General features: G+C 45.5%; 1 protein-coding gene across 2 annotated transcripts; it reads left to right on the top strand.

The window, feature by feature from the left end:
- Nucleotides 1-5,109: 5,109 nt before the first annotated feature.
- Nucleotides 5,110-15,578, top strand: CNEP1R1 (CTD nuclear envelope phosphatase 1 regulatory subunit 1). 2 transcript variants are annotated; one of them, XM_008152347.3, is made up of 6 exons: nt 5,110-5,232; nt 6,460-6,531; nt 9,603-9,676; nt 13,221-13,330; nt 13,445-13,499; nt 14,229-15,578. In XM_008152347.3, the coding sequence occupies exons 1-6, from the start codon at nt 5,208-5,210 to the stop codon at nt 14,268-14,270; spliced, it is 378 nt and encodes a 125-aa protein (XP_008150569.1). In that variant the 5' UTR covers nt 5,110-5,207; the 3' UTR covers nt 14,271-15,578. The 2 variants fall into 2 exon arrangements, with proteins under 2 accessions (XP_008150569.1, XP_027982800.1); XM_028126999.2 differs by lacking the exon at nt 6,460-6,531.
- The last annotated feature ends 302 nt before the right edge of the window (nt 15,579-15,880 follow it).

Below are 15,880 nucleotides of genomic sequence, written 5' to 3'. Positions count from 1 at the left end.
TGCCCTGGCTGGTTTTGCTCAGTGGTTAGAGCGTCGGCCTGCGGACTGAAGGGTCCTGGGTTCGATTCTGGTCAAGGGCATGTGCCTGGGTTGTGGGCTCGATCCCCAGTGTGGGGCGTGCAGGAGGCAGCCCACCCATGATTCTCTCATCATTGATGTTTCTGTCTATCCCTTTCCCTTCCTCTCTGAAATCAATAAAAAAATATATTTAAAAAAAAAAAGAAAAGGGAAGGTTTCGAACAGAAATGCTCCTTGTACTTTGGCAGTCAGCACTGGCCTTGCCAATGAGGGGAGGTGGTAAACACGTCTACAAATTATCTGAACTAAATCTGCTCCTCCGGCTTTTGATGAGAATATATTTGAAGTATGTAATAAGATAAAAGGCTTTTTATTTTTCAAAACGTATTGGGGAAGATGCCTTTAATTACCAACATGACAATTTTCCCAATGGTTTCTGAGCATATTGGGTTAAAGAATTTTCTCTTAGTGAAGGAGGACAGGTAAAATTAGTTCTCATGTGATAAGTCTTCATAAAGCCTTTTTTATATATTTTTCAGAAACTGCGAAGGTGAGAAGGTCTCAGGACCGAGTAAGAATCCTTTTACAAAAGAAGACATTTCCACAATTCAGAGGAGGACCTAAAGAGACCACAATTTTTTTAAAATATTTTTTTATTGATTTCAGAGAGGAAGGGAGAGGGAGAGAGAGATAAAAACTTCAATGATGAGAGAGAATCATTGATCGGCTGCCTCCTGCACGCCCCCTACTGGGGATCAAGCCTGCAAACTGGGCATGTGCCCTTGGTCGGAATAGAACCTGGGACCCTTCAATCCACAGGCCAACGCTCTATCAACCGAGCCAAACCGGCCTGGGCAAGAGACCAATATTTTTAATGAGAGGTCAGTATACACATTTTTAAACTTAAAAAATTTTTTTCAATATATTTCTTCTTTATTTTTTAGTCTCTCTCTCTCTCCTCTCCCTCTCTCTCTCTCTCTCTCTCTCTCTCTCTCTCTCTATATATATATATATATATATATATATATATATATATATATACACACTAGAGGCCCGGTGCACGAAATTCGTGCACGGAGGGGGGGTTGTCCCTCAGCCCAGCCTGTACCCTCTCCAATATGGGACCCCTTGAGGGATGTCCAACTGTCCGTTTATGGGCAGTCGGACATCCCTCTCACAATCCAGGACTGCTGGCTCCCAACTGCTTGCCTGCCTGCCTTCCTGATTGCCCCTAACCACTTCTGCCTGCCAGCCTATCACCCCCTAACCACTCTGCTGCCAGCCTGTTTGCCCCCAACTTCCCTCCTCTGCTGGCCTGGTCACCCCTAACTGCCCTCTCCTGCAGGGTTGATCACCTCCAACTGCCCTCCCTTGCAGGCTTCGTCCCTCTCAACTGCCCTCCCTTGCAGGCCGGGTGCCTCCCAACTGCCCTCTCCTGCTGGCCATCTTGTGGTGGCCATCTTGTGTCCACATGGGGGCAGGATCTTTGACCACATGGGGGCAGCTATATTGTGTGTTGCAGTGATGATCAATCTGCATCTTACTCTTTTATTAAGATAGGATAGAGGCCTGGTACAGGGGTGGGGGCCAGCTGGTTTGCCCTGAAGGGCGTCCCAGATCAGGTGGGGGTTCCCTTGGGGTGTGGGGCGGCCTGAGCGAGGGGCCTGTGGTCGTTTGCAGGCCAGCCACGCCCCCTGGAAACCCAAGCGGAGGCCCTGGTATCTGGGATTTATTTTCCTTCTACAACTGAAACTTTGTAGCCTGGAGCTGAGCCAAGCCTGGGGCTCCCTCCTCGGCGGCAGCCATTTCTGTTGGGGTTATAATTGAAACTTTGTTGCCTTAAGCGGGTGGGCCCGGCCAGGGTGTGTGGAAAGCTTTGCTTCCCCTGTTGCCGGCTGCAACCCTGGCCTGCTCTCTCAAGCTCCATTCTGCCGCCATTTGTTTGAATTTGTTTACCTTCTATAATTGAAACTTTGTAGCTTGAGTGGAGGCTTAGGCCTGGTAAGGGCAGGCGGAAAGCTTGGCTTCCTCTGTTACCTAGGAAACCTTGCTCTCTGTGGCTGTAGCCATCTTGGTTTGGGTTAATTTGCATAGTCGCTCTGATTGGATGGTGGGCGTGACTTGTGGTTGTGTCAGAGGTATGGTCAATTTGCATATTTGTCTATTATTAGATAGGATATATAGTAGAGAGAGATAGAAACAGTGATGAGAGAGAACCATGGATTGGCTGCCTCCTGCACGCCCCACACTGGGAATCGAGCCCACAACCCAGGCATGTGCCCTGACCAGGAATCACACCATGACCTCCTGGTTTATAGGTCGACGCTCTACAACTGAGGCATGCCAGCTGGATAATTTTTTAAACATTTTAAAATCTTGATAAGATACACATCACATGATACTAACCATCTTAGCCATTTGTAGGTGTACAGTTCACTGGCATTGAGCACATTCACACTGTCCTGCCACCCCCACCCCCACCCACCTCCAGGACTCTTCACTTTGCAAAACCGAAACTCTGTCCCAGTTACACAACGACTCCCCAGCCCCCACCCCAGCCCGGACAACCCCTGTTCCACTTTCCGTTTCCATGAGTCTGACTTCTCTAGATATCTGGTGGGAGTGGAATCCTACCGTGGTTTTCCTTGTATGGTTGGCTTATTTCATTGAGCGTAATGTCCTCAAGGTCCATCCATGTTGCAGCATGTGTCAGAATTTCCTTCCTTTATAAGGTGAGTCATACCCCATGGTGGATATTTACAGACATCACACTTTGTTTACGCATCAGTGACATCTAGATTGCTCCCAGCGTTCGGCTGAAGTGGGCAATGCTGCAAGGAACATGGGTGTGTAACTATATCTTCGAGAGCCTGATTTTGCTTCTTTTGGGTGTAGAGCCGGAAGTGGAATTGCCGGATCGTCTGAGAACTCCACAGTGTGTTTCATTTCTTGAGGAACTGTGATGCTGTCTCCCACAGCAGCCGCACCATTCCCCTGGCAAGGCATGAACACTCCACTTTCTCTACAGCCTTATCTAAGCACCTGGGTTTGGTCCTTCATTCTGTTGAGATAATATATTCATTAATCCATTTGTCTGATAGCAAGCCAACTTTGCATCCAGTCCTGTGACAGATTTTTCACCCTCTAAGCACTGCTGGGTGCCCAGTGGAAATGTGAGGAATAAGACTTGGCGATGGAGAAGTGGAACCCTGAGCGAGAAGGCAGGGCGATATGCTACTTGGAACTTAAATCCAGGCTATGACAATAATTGCAAGGTCTGGGCAAACTCATTTTTACTTTTCTCAGTTGTACAACGAGCCTACTAATAACTAGCTTGGTGACTTTCAAACTTTAAAACTGTGTTTTGTTTTGTTTTGTTTTGTTTTTATTGGAACCCTCAGTTAAGTATATGCTTTATTTTAGGATCTGAACCCAGCAGGCATGCACACACAACCAAAAGAAAAGATCATGAAACAATGCTTATGCTGACTTTCCACGAGGCTGATAGGTTTTATTTTACTTTAGTTCATTACAAACAAAATAACAGTCATGGCTCATGAGATGGATTTCATGACCCTCTCAGGGGTTTTGACCCAGAGTTTAAAAAATATCTCCTCGGAGGGTTCAATGGGGTGATGGATGTAAAGGGTTTGGTCCAGAGGGAGGCGCCCTCAATGGAAACTCCCCAAAGTGCTGCGTGGAACCTTCTGGGCCTCATCTTTGCAGGGCTGGTTTCTTCTCATTCATTGGGATTCTCTCTCTCTCTCTTTTTTTTAAATATATATATTTTATTGATTTTTTACAGAGAGGAAGGGAGAGTGATAGAGAGTTAGAAACATCGATGAGAGGGAAACACCAGTCAGCTGCCTCCTGCACACCTCCTACTGGGGATGTGCCCGAAACCTAGGTACATGCCCTTGACCGGAATCAGACCTGGGGCCTTTCAGTCTACAGGCCGATGCTCTATCTAGCCAAACCGGGTAGGGCCCATTGGGATTCTCAACTCAAATACCCCACCCCCCTGAGCACTGGCTCCGGCTACCCTCCTTTATCTCATTGTATCCTATTACCCTTACCTCCCTTGTAGAACTACTACCCTTATCTGAAACTAATTATTTGGTTGCGTGTTTATGGCCTGTTGTAACCCTCCTACTTTGAGGACAGGGATCTTGTCTGTCTCGCTCATATCCCTGATCCAGTGCCTGGCAGCATCATGCAGTCAGTAGTTCTAGAATGAATGAATGACCACGAGGAAATGAACAGGAGAGCATTTTAAAATATATATGTATATATATTTTATTGATTTCAGAGGGGAAGGGAGAGGGAGAGAGATAGAAACATCAATGATGAGAGAGAATCATTGGTCAGTGGCCTCCTGCACGCCCCAGACTGGGATGGAGCCTGCAACCTGGGCATGTGCCCTGACTGAGAATGAATGGGGAACTCTTGGTTCATAGGTCACCACTCAAACTTGGAGCCACACCCCATTGGGCCACACCCGCCAGACAAACAGGAGAGCATTTGAATCAAATATAAATGTAGTCGATGTCATACAGATTTTTTTTTTTAGAGTTTTAGGTATTGGGGTGCTTTGTTTGCCTCCTTTATGATTTATGAAAGTGGTTGTGAGAAAAAAGTAATCAAGGGAGAAATGTTTGCTTAAGGAGTTGGATATCTAGGAAGGAGGTACTATACCCATTATTTGGGGTTCTAGTTAGTTCTGTACATATTTCCCCATGCGCCCTAGAATTTCTGATGCCCTTGTTAACGACCGGAGCCCTGCCTGGAAGGTAGTGGGCGCTCAATAAATATTTCAGTAATTAAAGAATCAAGCTGGAATCAAGCTGGAAGAACCTATGAACCAGCTGGGTCAGGCTGCAGTTCCTCCCCGGGGCAAGAGGCTGCGCTAGCGTCACACCAGCCTGGACGCCGGCAGTTCTTGGCCCCTCCGGCTGACCGTCCAACCCAGGGCTCCGAGGCCAGGGCGGGAGTAAGCCAATAGGAAGCCGTCTTAGTTGTGAGGTGGGACAGAGGTGCCCTATGAGCGCAGCGGGTCTAGGTAAGGGGCGGAGCGACGAGGAGGGGCCGAGAAGAGCGGTTAGAGGTGGGAGTCGGTGTTGCGGGCCGGGCGGGGCCGCGGAGCTGCGATGCGGGCGGGAGCGCGTCCGTGACCGGAGCTGCCGGCCGACATGAACTCGCTGGAGCAGGCGGAAGGTATGGGCCGCCCGGACGCGTCCCGGGCTCGCCCGGGAAACCGGAGGGGCTGTAGCCGCGGGGACCCCGCCCCGGGGAGAGGAGGCCGCGTTGGGTGGACGAACGGGGCCGGCCGGGAGGTCGGGGGGCGCGAGGGCCCGGCCTGGGGGCCGAGGGGCTGCGGGACCCTGCCGGACGCGGGTTGCGCACGCGCGGTCGCTGGGGGGCGTTGCGGCCGCTGCCCCAGTGCCCGGTTTAAACCCAAGCTCCTCTTCCTGGCTGTTTTTAATTCATTTGTGAACGTTTGCACTTCCGTTTGCAAGTCAACTCGCTTTATCCTGATAACCCCGGGAGTTGTACCCCTCAGCCCTTGATTTCGAGAACTCCGTAGGTTGTACCCCTCATTCCTTTATCTGCATTTTACTCTGAAAACCCCGTGAGTTGCATCCCTAATTCCTGCCGTGGTTTCTGGTAACTGCCGGGGTAAGAGGTTGCCTCTCGGTTTCCTTTTTAAAGTTTAAAAAGCGCGATCGTGGAAGTGACACCTCCCCCCCACCCCCCACCTCGCTCATTCGCGGGGGCACCTTGGACGCCCCTGACTTGAGAAGGCGTCCGGGCGTCGGTGGAGCCGGGGTCACCTGTCCCCGCATTCGGAGGGAGGGACGGGGGCTGTCTTTGCGCTCGGTGATTTCTGACGCCCTTGTCGACGACCCGAGCACTGCCTGGGAGGTAGCGGGCGCCCAATAGAGACCCAGCCCCGTTAGCAGGTTCCAAGGTGCAAAGCGTCGCCATTGGCTAGAGCCGCTAGACCTAAGGGCGAGCTAAGGGGATCGGGTGCCTGCATCCCAATAGACGTGGAGGACCTGGGAGTGAGGGGATGAGGTCCTTCCGTCTGATAGGAAGTTTCTTGGACCAAGCAGAATTAGAACTCTACCTGGCTTCGATCCTTTTATTTGCAACCCCCACATTTCTACCTTCTGGCTCCGGCTTGAGGCTGCTGCTGCTTTCCCACATGCCACATACTTCCAAAAGTGAACCAGCCAGTTTCCTTATGTGTGAAATTGGAACTAAAGAAACGTAATGTGTCTGTCAAGGGCTTATAGCTGTGGTGGTAAAGGAAGCAGGCAGGGCAGCCATACCTGTGAGTTGGTGTGCAAGCCGTGACGCAGCTAGAGCACCCAGCGTTTCATCTCCTAGACTCACACCAGTGGGAGTAGCTAACGGGGAGACTGACATCTCTCTGCCTAGATCTCAAGGCTTTCGAGAGGAGACTCACTGAATATATTCATTGTTTGCAACCTGCCACTGGACGCTGGAGAAGTAAGTGCCCGGATGTTTTTGTTTTTTAAAGGGGACATAAACTGACAGTTGATACTTTTCTCCCTGCCTAGCAATGATTTACTTTTATGTAAAACTTGAATAACAAACACTGGCTCTACTAAACCATAGATGTTTCCTTTTGTTTCCACAGTTTATAAATGTATTTAGCATCGTAAACAATGCATTGTAAAGAAACTTTTAAGAAAGGGAACTGGCCACCGTGCAGAACAATCTTTTTTTTTTATTTTAACATTTATATATATTATTGATTTCAGAAAAGAGGAGAGGGAGAGAATCATTGGTTGGCTGCCTCCTGCATGCCCCCTATTGGGGATTGAGCCTGAAACTGGGACATGTGCCCTGACCCGGAATTGAACCGTGACCTCTTGGTTCATAGGTCAACACTCAATTAAGCCGTACCACCCAGGCTGAAGAACAGTCCTTGTGGTTGAATTTTCATTTTTCCATTAAAATAGACATACTTTTATTTTTTTATTTAAACAATTATTACAAATTTGATAGACAATACATATGATAAAATTTTCAGTAGCCTATTTAGCAGTTTTACAATTTACCTGCAAATGATTGGAATAAAGTTTTAAGGAAAAGAATATTTATCATATATAGAGTGGGGCAAAAGTAGATTTACAGTTGTGAGTGCATAACAGTTTATTCTTGTATTATTTCACTAGAGGCCCGGTGCACAAAATTCATGCACTGCAGGGGAGGGGATCCCTCAGCCCGGCCTCTGCCCTCTCACAGTCCAGGACCCCTTGGGGGATGTCTGCCTGCCGGTTTTCTTCTGACTACTTTTAAGATGTTCTCTGCCTTTGTCTTTTTGTAGTTTCCCTCTGATGCACCCTCGTATTAGTTTTCTTTCTCCTCGAAGTCCTCACAGTCCGGGATCCCTCTTGCAGTCTGGGACCCCTTGCTCCTTACTGCCTACCAGCCCACTGTTCCTTACCGCTCAGCTCGCTGCTCCTTAGCGCTGCCATGGAGGCCGGAGATGCTCCCGCCACTGCCAGCTGTGAGCCCGGCTTCTGGCTAAGTGGTGCTCCCCCTGTGGGAGCGCACTGACCACCAGGGGGCAGCTCCTGTGTTGATCGTCTGCCCCCTGGTGGTCAGTGTGTATCATAGCGACCAGTCATTCTGGTTGTTCTGGTCATTCAGCCGTAACAGTCGTTTAGGCTTTTATTATATAGACTAGAGGCCAAGTGCATGAAATTCGTGCATGGGTAGGGTCCCTAGCGGCTATCGGCTGCCATCTGGGGGGCCTCCCTTCCTCCAGCCACCTGCTGCCGCCAGCCCCGCCCCCTGGTTGAACTCCTGGTCAAGGGGACAATTTGCATATTAGGCTTTTATTATATACGATTATTTTCCATATGAACAACTGTAAACCTACTTTTGCCCCTCTGTATTTGCAAAGGCTACGAAATTTGTTGATTTTAACAGTGATTATGCTGCTTTAGACCCTAACCTAGAAAAAAATTTCACATTATTACTGTCTATTCACAAATATCATGAATATTACAAAATATGATTAGAAAGAATTGAGGTTACTGCCCAGCAGAAACGTAAGCACATACAGGGAAATGTACAAATGATGACATTGGCCAATAGAATGCTTTGCTGACTTATGTTGGGACCAGTCTTTCTTGGGAGGTTTATTGTTGAAACTAATTCCTGCCAAGAAAGAAGTACAGCACACATCAGGGACATACTGCGCTTCGAGTGTCACTCAGTAGTGGGGCCAAAAGAGCGCTAGTGAAGGTACGGGTCTCTCAGGTCAAGATTTCTTGTGTAGTTTTTATTACATCTGTTTGCAAGGTTTTAATCCTGTGCCGTGAGAATTCTCATTGATCAGAGTTTACAAGTAGTGATTTTTTCAGGTTCTCTGGTTTACCTAGAATTACCTCCAAAACCTTGTTTCACTGGCACTTGAGAATCTTTTAAAATATATATGATGCTGCCCGAGCTTATAAAATGCAGCACAGTGACCACGCTTTACCCTCTCTGGTCGTGGTCTCCGTACTTACCTCTGAGTGGCAGCATGGTTAATGTGTGTGTATAACAGTAGGTGTATGAGGACCCCATGAGGGTTTGCTTTTGCTTATTGACAATAAAACTCAACTGGAGTATATTATTGGAAATATAGAATTATAGGAAATTGATTTTAATCTGTTCTGAGCTGAGAACTAATTTCGACATTTTGATGGTTATTAAATACTTAAAATGAGATTGTTTTTCTGTGATTTGCCTCTTCTTAATATAAATTGCCAGGACTTCTAGACTACTAGGGATTTAATATATTTCTATTGCTCTCTGACGCTTGAGCTGTACATTTTAAGACTGTGTTACCCTGCTGGAAGACAGTAGCTGTATTGATCAGAATATTAACTAGGCCTTGTTGCCTCTTCATGATTTTTTAGTAATGCCACTTACTAACCTTTACTTATGATTTATTTAGAACTTTTAAAAATAATTCTAGCTAAGTGGGGAGAGAGAAACCTTAGCTAAGATTTACTATCAGTAATTTCTACCCGGACCTTCCTTTGAGTCCCTTAAAGAAAATTGATCCTGATTGGCGTGCTCCATACACACTTAGTCACACGGACCTGTGTGTAGTTAAACAGCAGTGTCTGCCAGGCAAACCCTGTAGTCGGAATTCACAGTGCATTCATAAAGGAGGCTTTGTTTGCTTGGTTACATTGGAAAATGGAAGGGTTTTTGTTTTGCTTTTTATTTGAATTTGCAAAATCAGTACAAAACACATTGTAAGTTATATAACGTAGAATGTTAAAGTTTTGCCATCTTGGTTTTATTGCTTTAATTTCATTAACTTTCATACGTCTGACTAAAGTAATGAGGGGGACAGTATTATCCTCAGTAACTCAGGTCACAAGGTTCAGAATTCCTCAAGGTTCATGGCAAGTCCCCTAATTCTGCAGTCAAGTGCATTTTCCGTTTCCTGAAGTGTGCTGCCTTTGGCTGTCATTGATCAGTAGCTGGTGGCAGCAGTGTCACCTGCTAAGAGCTCATTCCTTACTAATTTTGTGTTTATCTCTCATCAGTGCTTCTTATAGTGGTATCTGTCTGTACAGCTACTGGTGCCTGGAACTGGTTAATAGATCCCGAGACACAAAAGGTAGAAGTTTTGATTTAAAATCTTTAATACATTAAATGCGATACTGGCTATAACAGTGCTTTGTTCATTGGAAAGTGTTAGATGCTGCTGCCTGTTACTGCTAACAGTGATATTAATCATCATATTAAAAACATGCCTTACATTAACGTGCTTCAGAAAACCTTTGGCTGGCTATTGTGAATTAAGTATCTTTACAGGGGAAAAGGCCTAAGAAATATAGCTCCACTTTGATTACTCACTCATTTCTGAACTTGTGTGCAGCTTTCGTGTCTTATTTGTCCCTATTTTTACGTCCCGGTGTAAACATAGTCTTTGTTCTGCTTCAGTTAGTGTCCTCAGGGCCAGCTTTCAAGAATTATAAAACAACATTTCTCCTATCAGCTCCCTTTGTTAATATCTTTCCTCATCCCTTAAAGCATTGAGCCAGCTCTGTAGGAAGCCTGTGATAAAATAGCACAATATAAATGTAATAAACAGTCAAGACTAGAAATTAATTCGACTTGGAGGACAGAACCAGGCATGATCCCAGGTCACTGACAGTGTGGTCATGTGTACCAGCTAGTTTCCCGAATTGAGTTACAGATTAGCCTCTGAGGCACCTCATCAATCAAGTCCCAGCCAGTTCCTCGGTTTTCATTGTCTGTGAAGAGGATATACGTATAAGTTTCTTAGCTAGCAAAGCTTTTATTTCCTTGGCGTTTATCTCCAAAAAGAATTTCCTGCCTGGAGTTTAATATAGGAAACACTGAGAGAGCTCCCATTGGGCACTGCCGGGCGCATCCCCATACCACTGCAATAACAGGTTCATAATGGTATTTCTCGAAGCGTCCTTTGATGAAAGCTGGTAGCATGCCTCTCCAATTCTGCCTCTTTCTTCTAATCTGGGTCTTAATTTCAAGCTCAGGCTTTTTGATTAGAGAAGCAGTAGTCTCCAGCTTATCAGTGAAGTTCCCCCCATGCAGCTTTATTTATGTAATAATGTAAATTTATTTAAAACTTATGTAAAAATGTGTAATTTTCACAAATCTTAATCCCACTCCCCCCTTATAAACTGGGATGAGGTAGCCCGTGTCCGCAGCTGTATTGATGACCTTTTCTACGGGAGAAAAGCCAGGTGGAAGGCTTGTCAGCAGGCTGCATGGCAGCTCAGGCAGCCGGGGTTTCTTAGCCTGTCGCCTCCTGCCTGGGTCCACTGGGGTGGGAGGTAATAAGCAGGGGAGGTTGGCGATGGAATTTTATGTTAATAGAGGGGTTTTGTGGCAGATAGGAAACTCTCCTGTGTGTTCATTTATAAAATCCTGATCGTAAGGCTGCACTTGGTACTCATCTTTAGGGGAAGAGTGAAGGAAGCTGCAAGAAGATTGAAAAAGGTCTGTCTTGGGAAATGAAGCTGACTTCTAATTGGGAAAAATACAAGCTGATTTTCAGCTAGTTGAGATCTTAATAAAACACAGAATTAAATGTAATTTGAAATAGGCCCAAAACTCTGTAGTTAATATGATTTTCTAAATTAGGTGAGAATGTGAGGATTAGCCTAAGGGTTGGCTCTGTATATTTTAGTATTTAATAAGCTCCAACCTGACAAGCCTTTTCAATAGCAATTGTGTCTGTAGCCGGAGATGCAGACTCAAAGCCGGTGGCTAGCTGGAGGGACACGGGAGAGGGACCTGGCAAACCCGGAAATGCGGGCCCCCCGATCTAAAGGGACACTCAGCTTGGCTGCTGTTGGCTGTGGCCACGGAGGAGAGAAGGCTGGCACCGGCTGATCTAATTAAAATTAAAGCATAAACTGTCTGTGCTGCCGTGGCGCGGGCACATAGAACACAGCTGGCCCGCGGGAGTTACACTGTCCTCGGGTTTGAAGAAGACAGGCCTCTGGAACAGAATCTTTCTTCAGGAGCTCATCCTTGTGGGAGCGTCCCCCTCCTGATGTTTCCAGCCCCCGTTTCTTCGTTTGACAAGTTTATTTAACCAGGACCGTGCTCGGCCGTCTGCCAGGTGCTTTTCCTAAGTTCAGTCTTTGTCCTGAAACAGGTACGCGCCTCGTGGTGTGCCAGGGGGTGCAGAGGCCCTTAGTTTGATTCCGTCGCTCCCCCTTACTTCCTAGTCCACTTGATTTCTTGTGCCAGACCAAACATTTGTCTTCTCTCCTCCCATCTACTTTTCCTGTCCCCTAGGAGTCTGGTTTCAGTGCCTACTTGTTTTCCGAACGTGGCTCCCGGACGCCTGTCCCTCTGGTCGTAGTGTCGTATGTGGTCCTGTTTTCTGCTTTCGACTGAGGATCCCGGATCTGATTCCCCCTTTTTTCTTCTGATCTCTGGTTCTCTGTGGATAGCTACCAGTTGTTTTTCCCTGCTTGAGGGTCCCGTGGCCACCGGAATCTCAGTGGCTTCAAAACCAAATCCATTGCTGCTGCAGAAGGAAAGAAAGGGGGGATGCTGGAGTTGAGTCTTGAGGATGTGCAGGATTAGCCGGGTGGAGAGGAGAGAGGAACAGGGCAGCATCTGTGCCTGTGTGGCAGGAAGCGATGCCACAGTACCAGGCCACGCATGGCACAGTTTGCCCAAGCCCTAAGGAAGCTTTTTAGCAGGGAAGGTAACTAGATCACGTCTGACTTAAGTTTTCATTGAAATCAAATCCTCTTCACTCCACAAGACTCGGGGAGCATGTGCTGTTTCAGAGACACAGGGCCGTGTCCCTCTCTCAGGGAACTGAAGAGTGTGCTTTTTAATGGGCCTTTCCCTGGGAGGGCTCAGTACATATGTGTGGTAGGGTGGGTTTTTATTACAGGAATGAATTTGTAGTGGTTTAGGTATTTGGAATGAATGGGGGGAATATTACTATATTGTCTTGCTACATTGAAGATATAAACCAGGCGTCCTCAAACTACGGCCCGCGGGCCACATGCGGGTGTTTTTGCCGTTTTGTTTTTTTACTTCAAAATAAGATATGTGCAGTGTGCATAGGAATTTGTTCATAGTTTTTTTTAAACTATAGTCCGGCCCTCCAGCGGTCTGAGGGACAGTGAACTGGCCCCCTGTTTAAAAAGTTTGAGGGCCCCTGATATAAACGTATATTACGTGTTTTCATTTTTATGGATAGCTACCAGTTGGGACAGGAAAAGTAGATGGGAGGAGAGAAGACAAATGTTTGGTCTGGCAAAAGAAATCAAGTGGACTAGGAAGTAAGGGGGAGCGACGGAATCAAACTAAGGGCCTCTGCACCCCCTGGCACACCACGAGGCGCGTACCTGTTTCAGGACAAAGACTGAACTTAGGAAAAGCACCTGGCAGACGGCCGAGCACGGTCCTGGTTAAATAAACTTGTCAAACGAAGAAACGGGGCCTGGAAACATCAGGGGGAGGACGCTCCCACAAGGATAGCTACCAGCAGTACAGAGAACTGGCAGTCTTGCAAGTCTTCAAATGCCCGTATTTTAGATGATTAAAATGTTACACATATGTATGCCTGAGTGGAGCGGTAGGAAGGAATCCGTGTTGTTTGAGACTTTTAACATTTTTCTCCTGCAAACGCTTCTTTCCAGGTGTCCTTCCTCACGTCCTTATGGAATCACCCGTTTTTCACCATTAGCTGCATCACTCTCATAGGCCTGTTCTTCGCCGGAATACACAAGCGAGTGGTTGCTCCCTCCATGTATCCTTTGCACGGCCGAGTTCACTCGGAACGAAGCTGAGGACCTTCTCGGCGAGGGAGGCGTGGTAAAGCCTATTCTAAACGATGGATTTTCCTTTAACCACATTTTCTCAGTATAGCTGCGCGATGTCGAACTATATTAGCAGAGTACAACATGTCTTGTGATGACGTAAGTATTTTCTTCATTTGAAAATTACAGACGTGTGAAAGGACTATGTTTTTGCTCAAGTTAAACAAGCATTTTATTAACAATAATTGTCTCCATGGAATTAATAGTGGAAATATTCCTTATCGCATTGATTCTAAGACTTTTTAAATATTTTAACATCTCTGAAATTGAGATGTATTTAATAAATCAACGGTGTCTTATAATTAAATTGGTAGAGTTGACAGTTGAATTTTTCTTAATGATGCATCTCTTCTCTTATTCCAGCCGTTGGTTAACATTTTAGTTTGAGGAAATTAAAGTTTACTATTGGGAAAATAAAAGTTTAGTTCACTTTTGAAAAAAATTAATAACAAGTAAAATTTACTGCTGGAAAAAGAGAAATGCTTTTGTCAGATACCTCATGTTATTCGTATTTTATACACTGTGGTAAAGCACATAAATTAGTCCAGTTACACTAATTTTATTTTATCCAGTTGATTGGCTGATTTTTAAGTAACCAGGGGACAGGGAATACATCAAATAAAGATTGTCCGTGTGTGTTTTTAAATAATAAAGACTGGAAGAAAGCTCCATGTAGAGAAAACTTTGAAAAATAATTTCATTGCTTAATCTTGACTAAATATAGAGAGGTGTCCTAATACCCTTCAGGTGCCCTTTGAGGTTTATAGATAAAGGGCGGTGTTTTTAACAGAACTGTGTGTTTAAAAACTTCACTTTTTATTCCTACAGACAGGAAAACTGATTCTGAAACCGAGGCCTCATGTTCAGTGACAGTCTGCAGTCCTGTGGCGGGACCGAAAGCAGCCTTTCCTCAGAGACGTGGCCCCGCAGCAGCCAGCAGCGTGCCCTGTGCAGTTGGATGTGGACGGGCAGAGCGGCAGCTGACAAGCCGTGTGCAATATTTACCCAGAGAGCTTGGCGGCGGCGACTCCCAGGATCAGCACTGGCACCGTGGGCTGTTTGCGTGTCAGTATTAGTGTCACTTTAGTACTTCAGATCCTGCAGCGATGGTTGCAGGTGAAGTATGTGTGTATGTTACTAAATTAAACTTAGAAACAGAACCTCATCCAGTTTTTATAATGTATTTTTACGAACTACTGTAAATAGCAAATCAATGCCAATGTCAAAGAGGAAAGCGTTATGTGGACTTGGTTCTCCTGCACCAGAGTTTCAGGAACGTCAGCGCGCCATCTCCACGGCTCTTTAAAACCTCCTGCTCAGGGGAGCGGTGCCTTTCCTCTGACACGCCTCTCTCCATCAGAATGCAGGAAACCACCGCCTTGGGCTTGGACGGAGGAAAACTCATCTTCATTATGTTGTAAGAAATCATAAATGTTTTGAGAAACAATTTTAGTTAAACCAGATAGTGAACTTCCGCCACTATGGGGGAGATATTTTACTATTCATTGTTTTCATTTAATGCTAAATTTACTTTATATATTAAAAATAATTTTAAGAACACTCCAGAGGCTTCTGAAATTACCGGTTTAGTTATAAATTATGTATTGTCTGGGAATTTGATGGTTATTGTTTTAGATAATTGGGTTTTATGCTGTGGTCAGCGTGCCGTGGCACTAGTATTGCAGAGTGTCCTTGATCATCCACTCCGTCATCAGGAGAACCGGGGGCGGTGCCACAACCGAGAGTACAATTCTCACTGTTTAGAGAGTGTTACTGACATACTGTGTATGCATATTAGCCACATGGACTATATAACTTAGAATTAAAGTATTGGGATTGCTGTAAATATTTTAAAGAACTGGAGGTGCCTTTTACCTGTTTATTAGAAGACTTTGAGAAGGTTTAAATTATTTCAAGAGCAATCTTTTAAATTTCATTTGACATAAAGCTGAAAATTCAGTAACAGGACAAGAACTTTTTAACCAGGCTACCATTTCATGGAAACGTGTTCATCCTGGCTTTCACATGCATCAGGTTTTATTCTTTGAACTGTAGCAATAAAACCCTCTGCTCCTAAGAAGTCTTAAGAGGGTATTCTCTGTGTTCTGCGTTGTTTTATTTTCTGTAAATTTTGTAGGTAAATATGTGCAAAAAATAAATACTTTATATATAATTGGTGATTGGGCTTTTTCCTTGGTTTATTGTAACTCAATACAGGCTAGTTCCAAATGAGATATTTTACTTTAATTCAGTCAGTAGAGCAAATTTCCAGTAGCACTTGTACATACCCAGTTTATTTGGCTGTAACTTTATGTCTTCCTCATTGTCTAATAACATTTGGCTCTTAATCAGGAAATGCAGGTTTTCTCAAACTTGCATTTCCAGCTTCCTCCAAGAGGATAAATTGGACATAGATAATAGTGTGGTAAAGGCCTGGGGAGGGAGTGGGAGTAGGAAGGGGGAGGTTAGTGGGGGGAAAA

The sequence above is a fragment of the Eptesicus fuscus genome, chromosome 21 (assembly GCF_027574615.1).
Source record: "Eptesicus fuscus isolate TK198812 chromosome 21, DD_ASM_mEF_20220401, whole genome shotgun sequence".
NCBI classification, from domain to species: domain Eukaryota; kingdom Metazoa; phylum Chordata; class Mammalia; order Chiroptera; family Vespertilionidae; genus Eptesicus; species Eptesicus fuscus.
The sequence above is the reverse complement of the archived record's forward strand: the minus strand, read 5'-3'. Positions and strand labels throughout refer to the sequence as shown.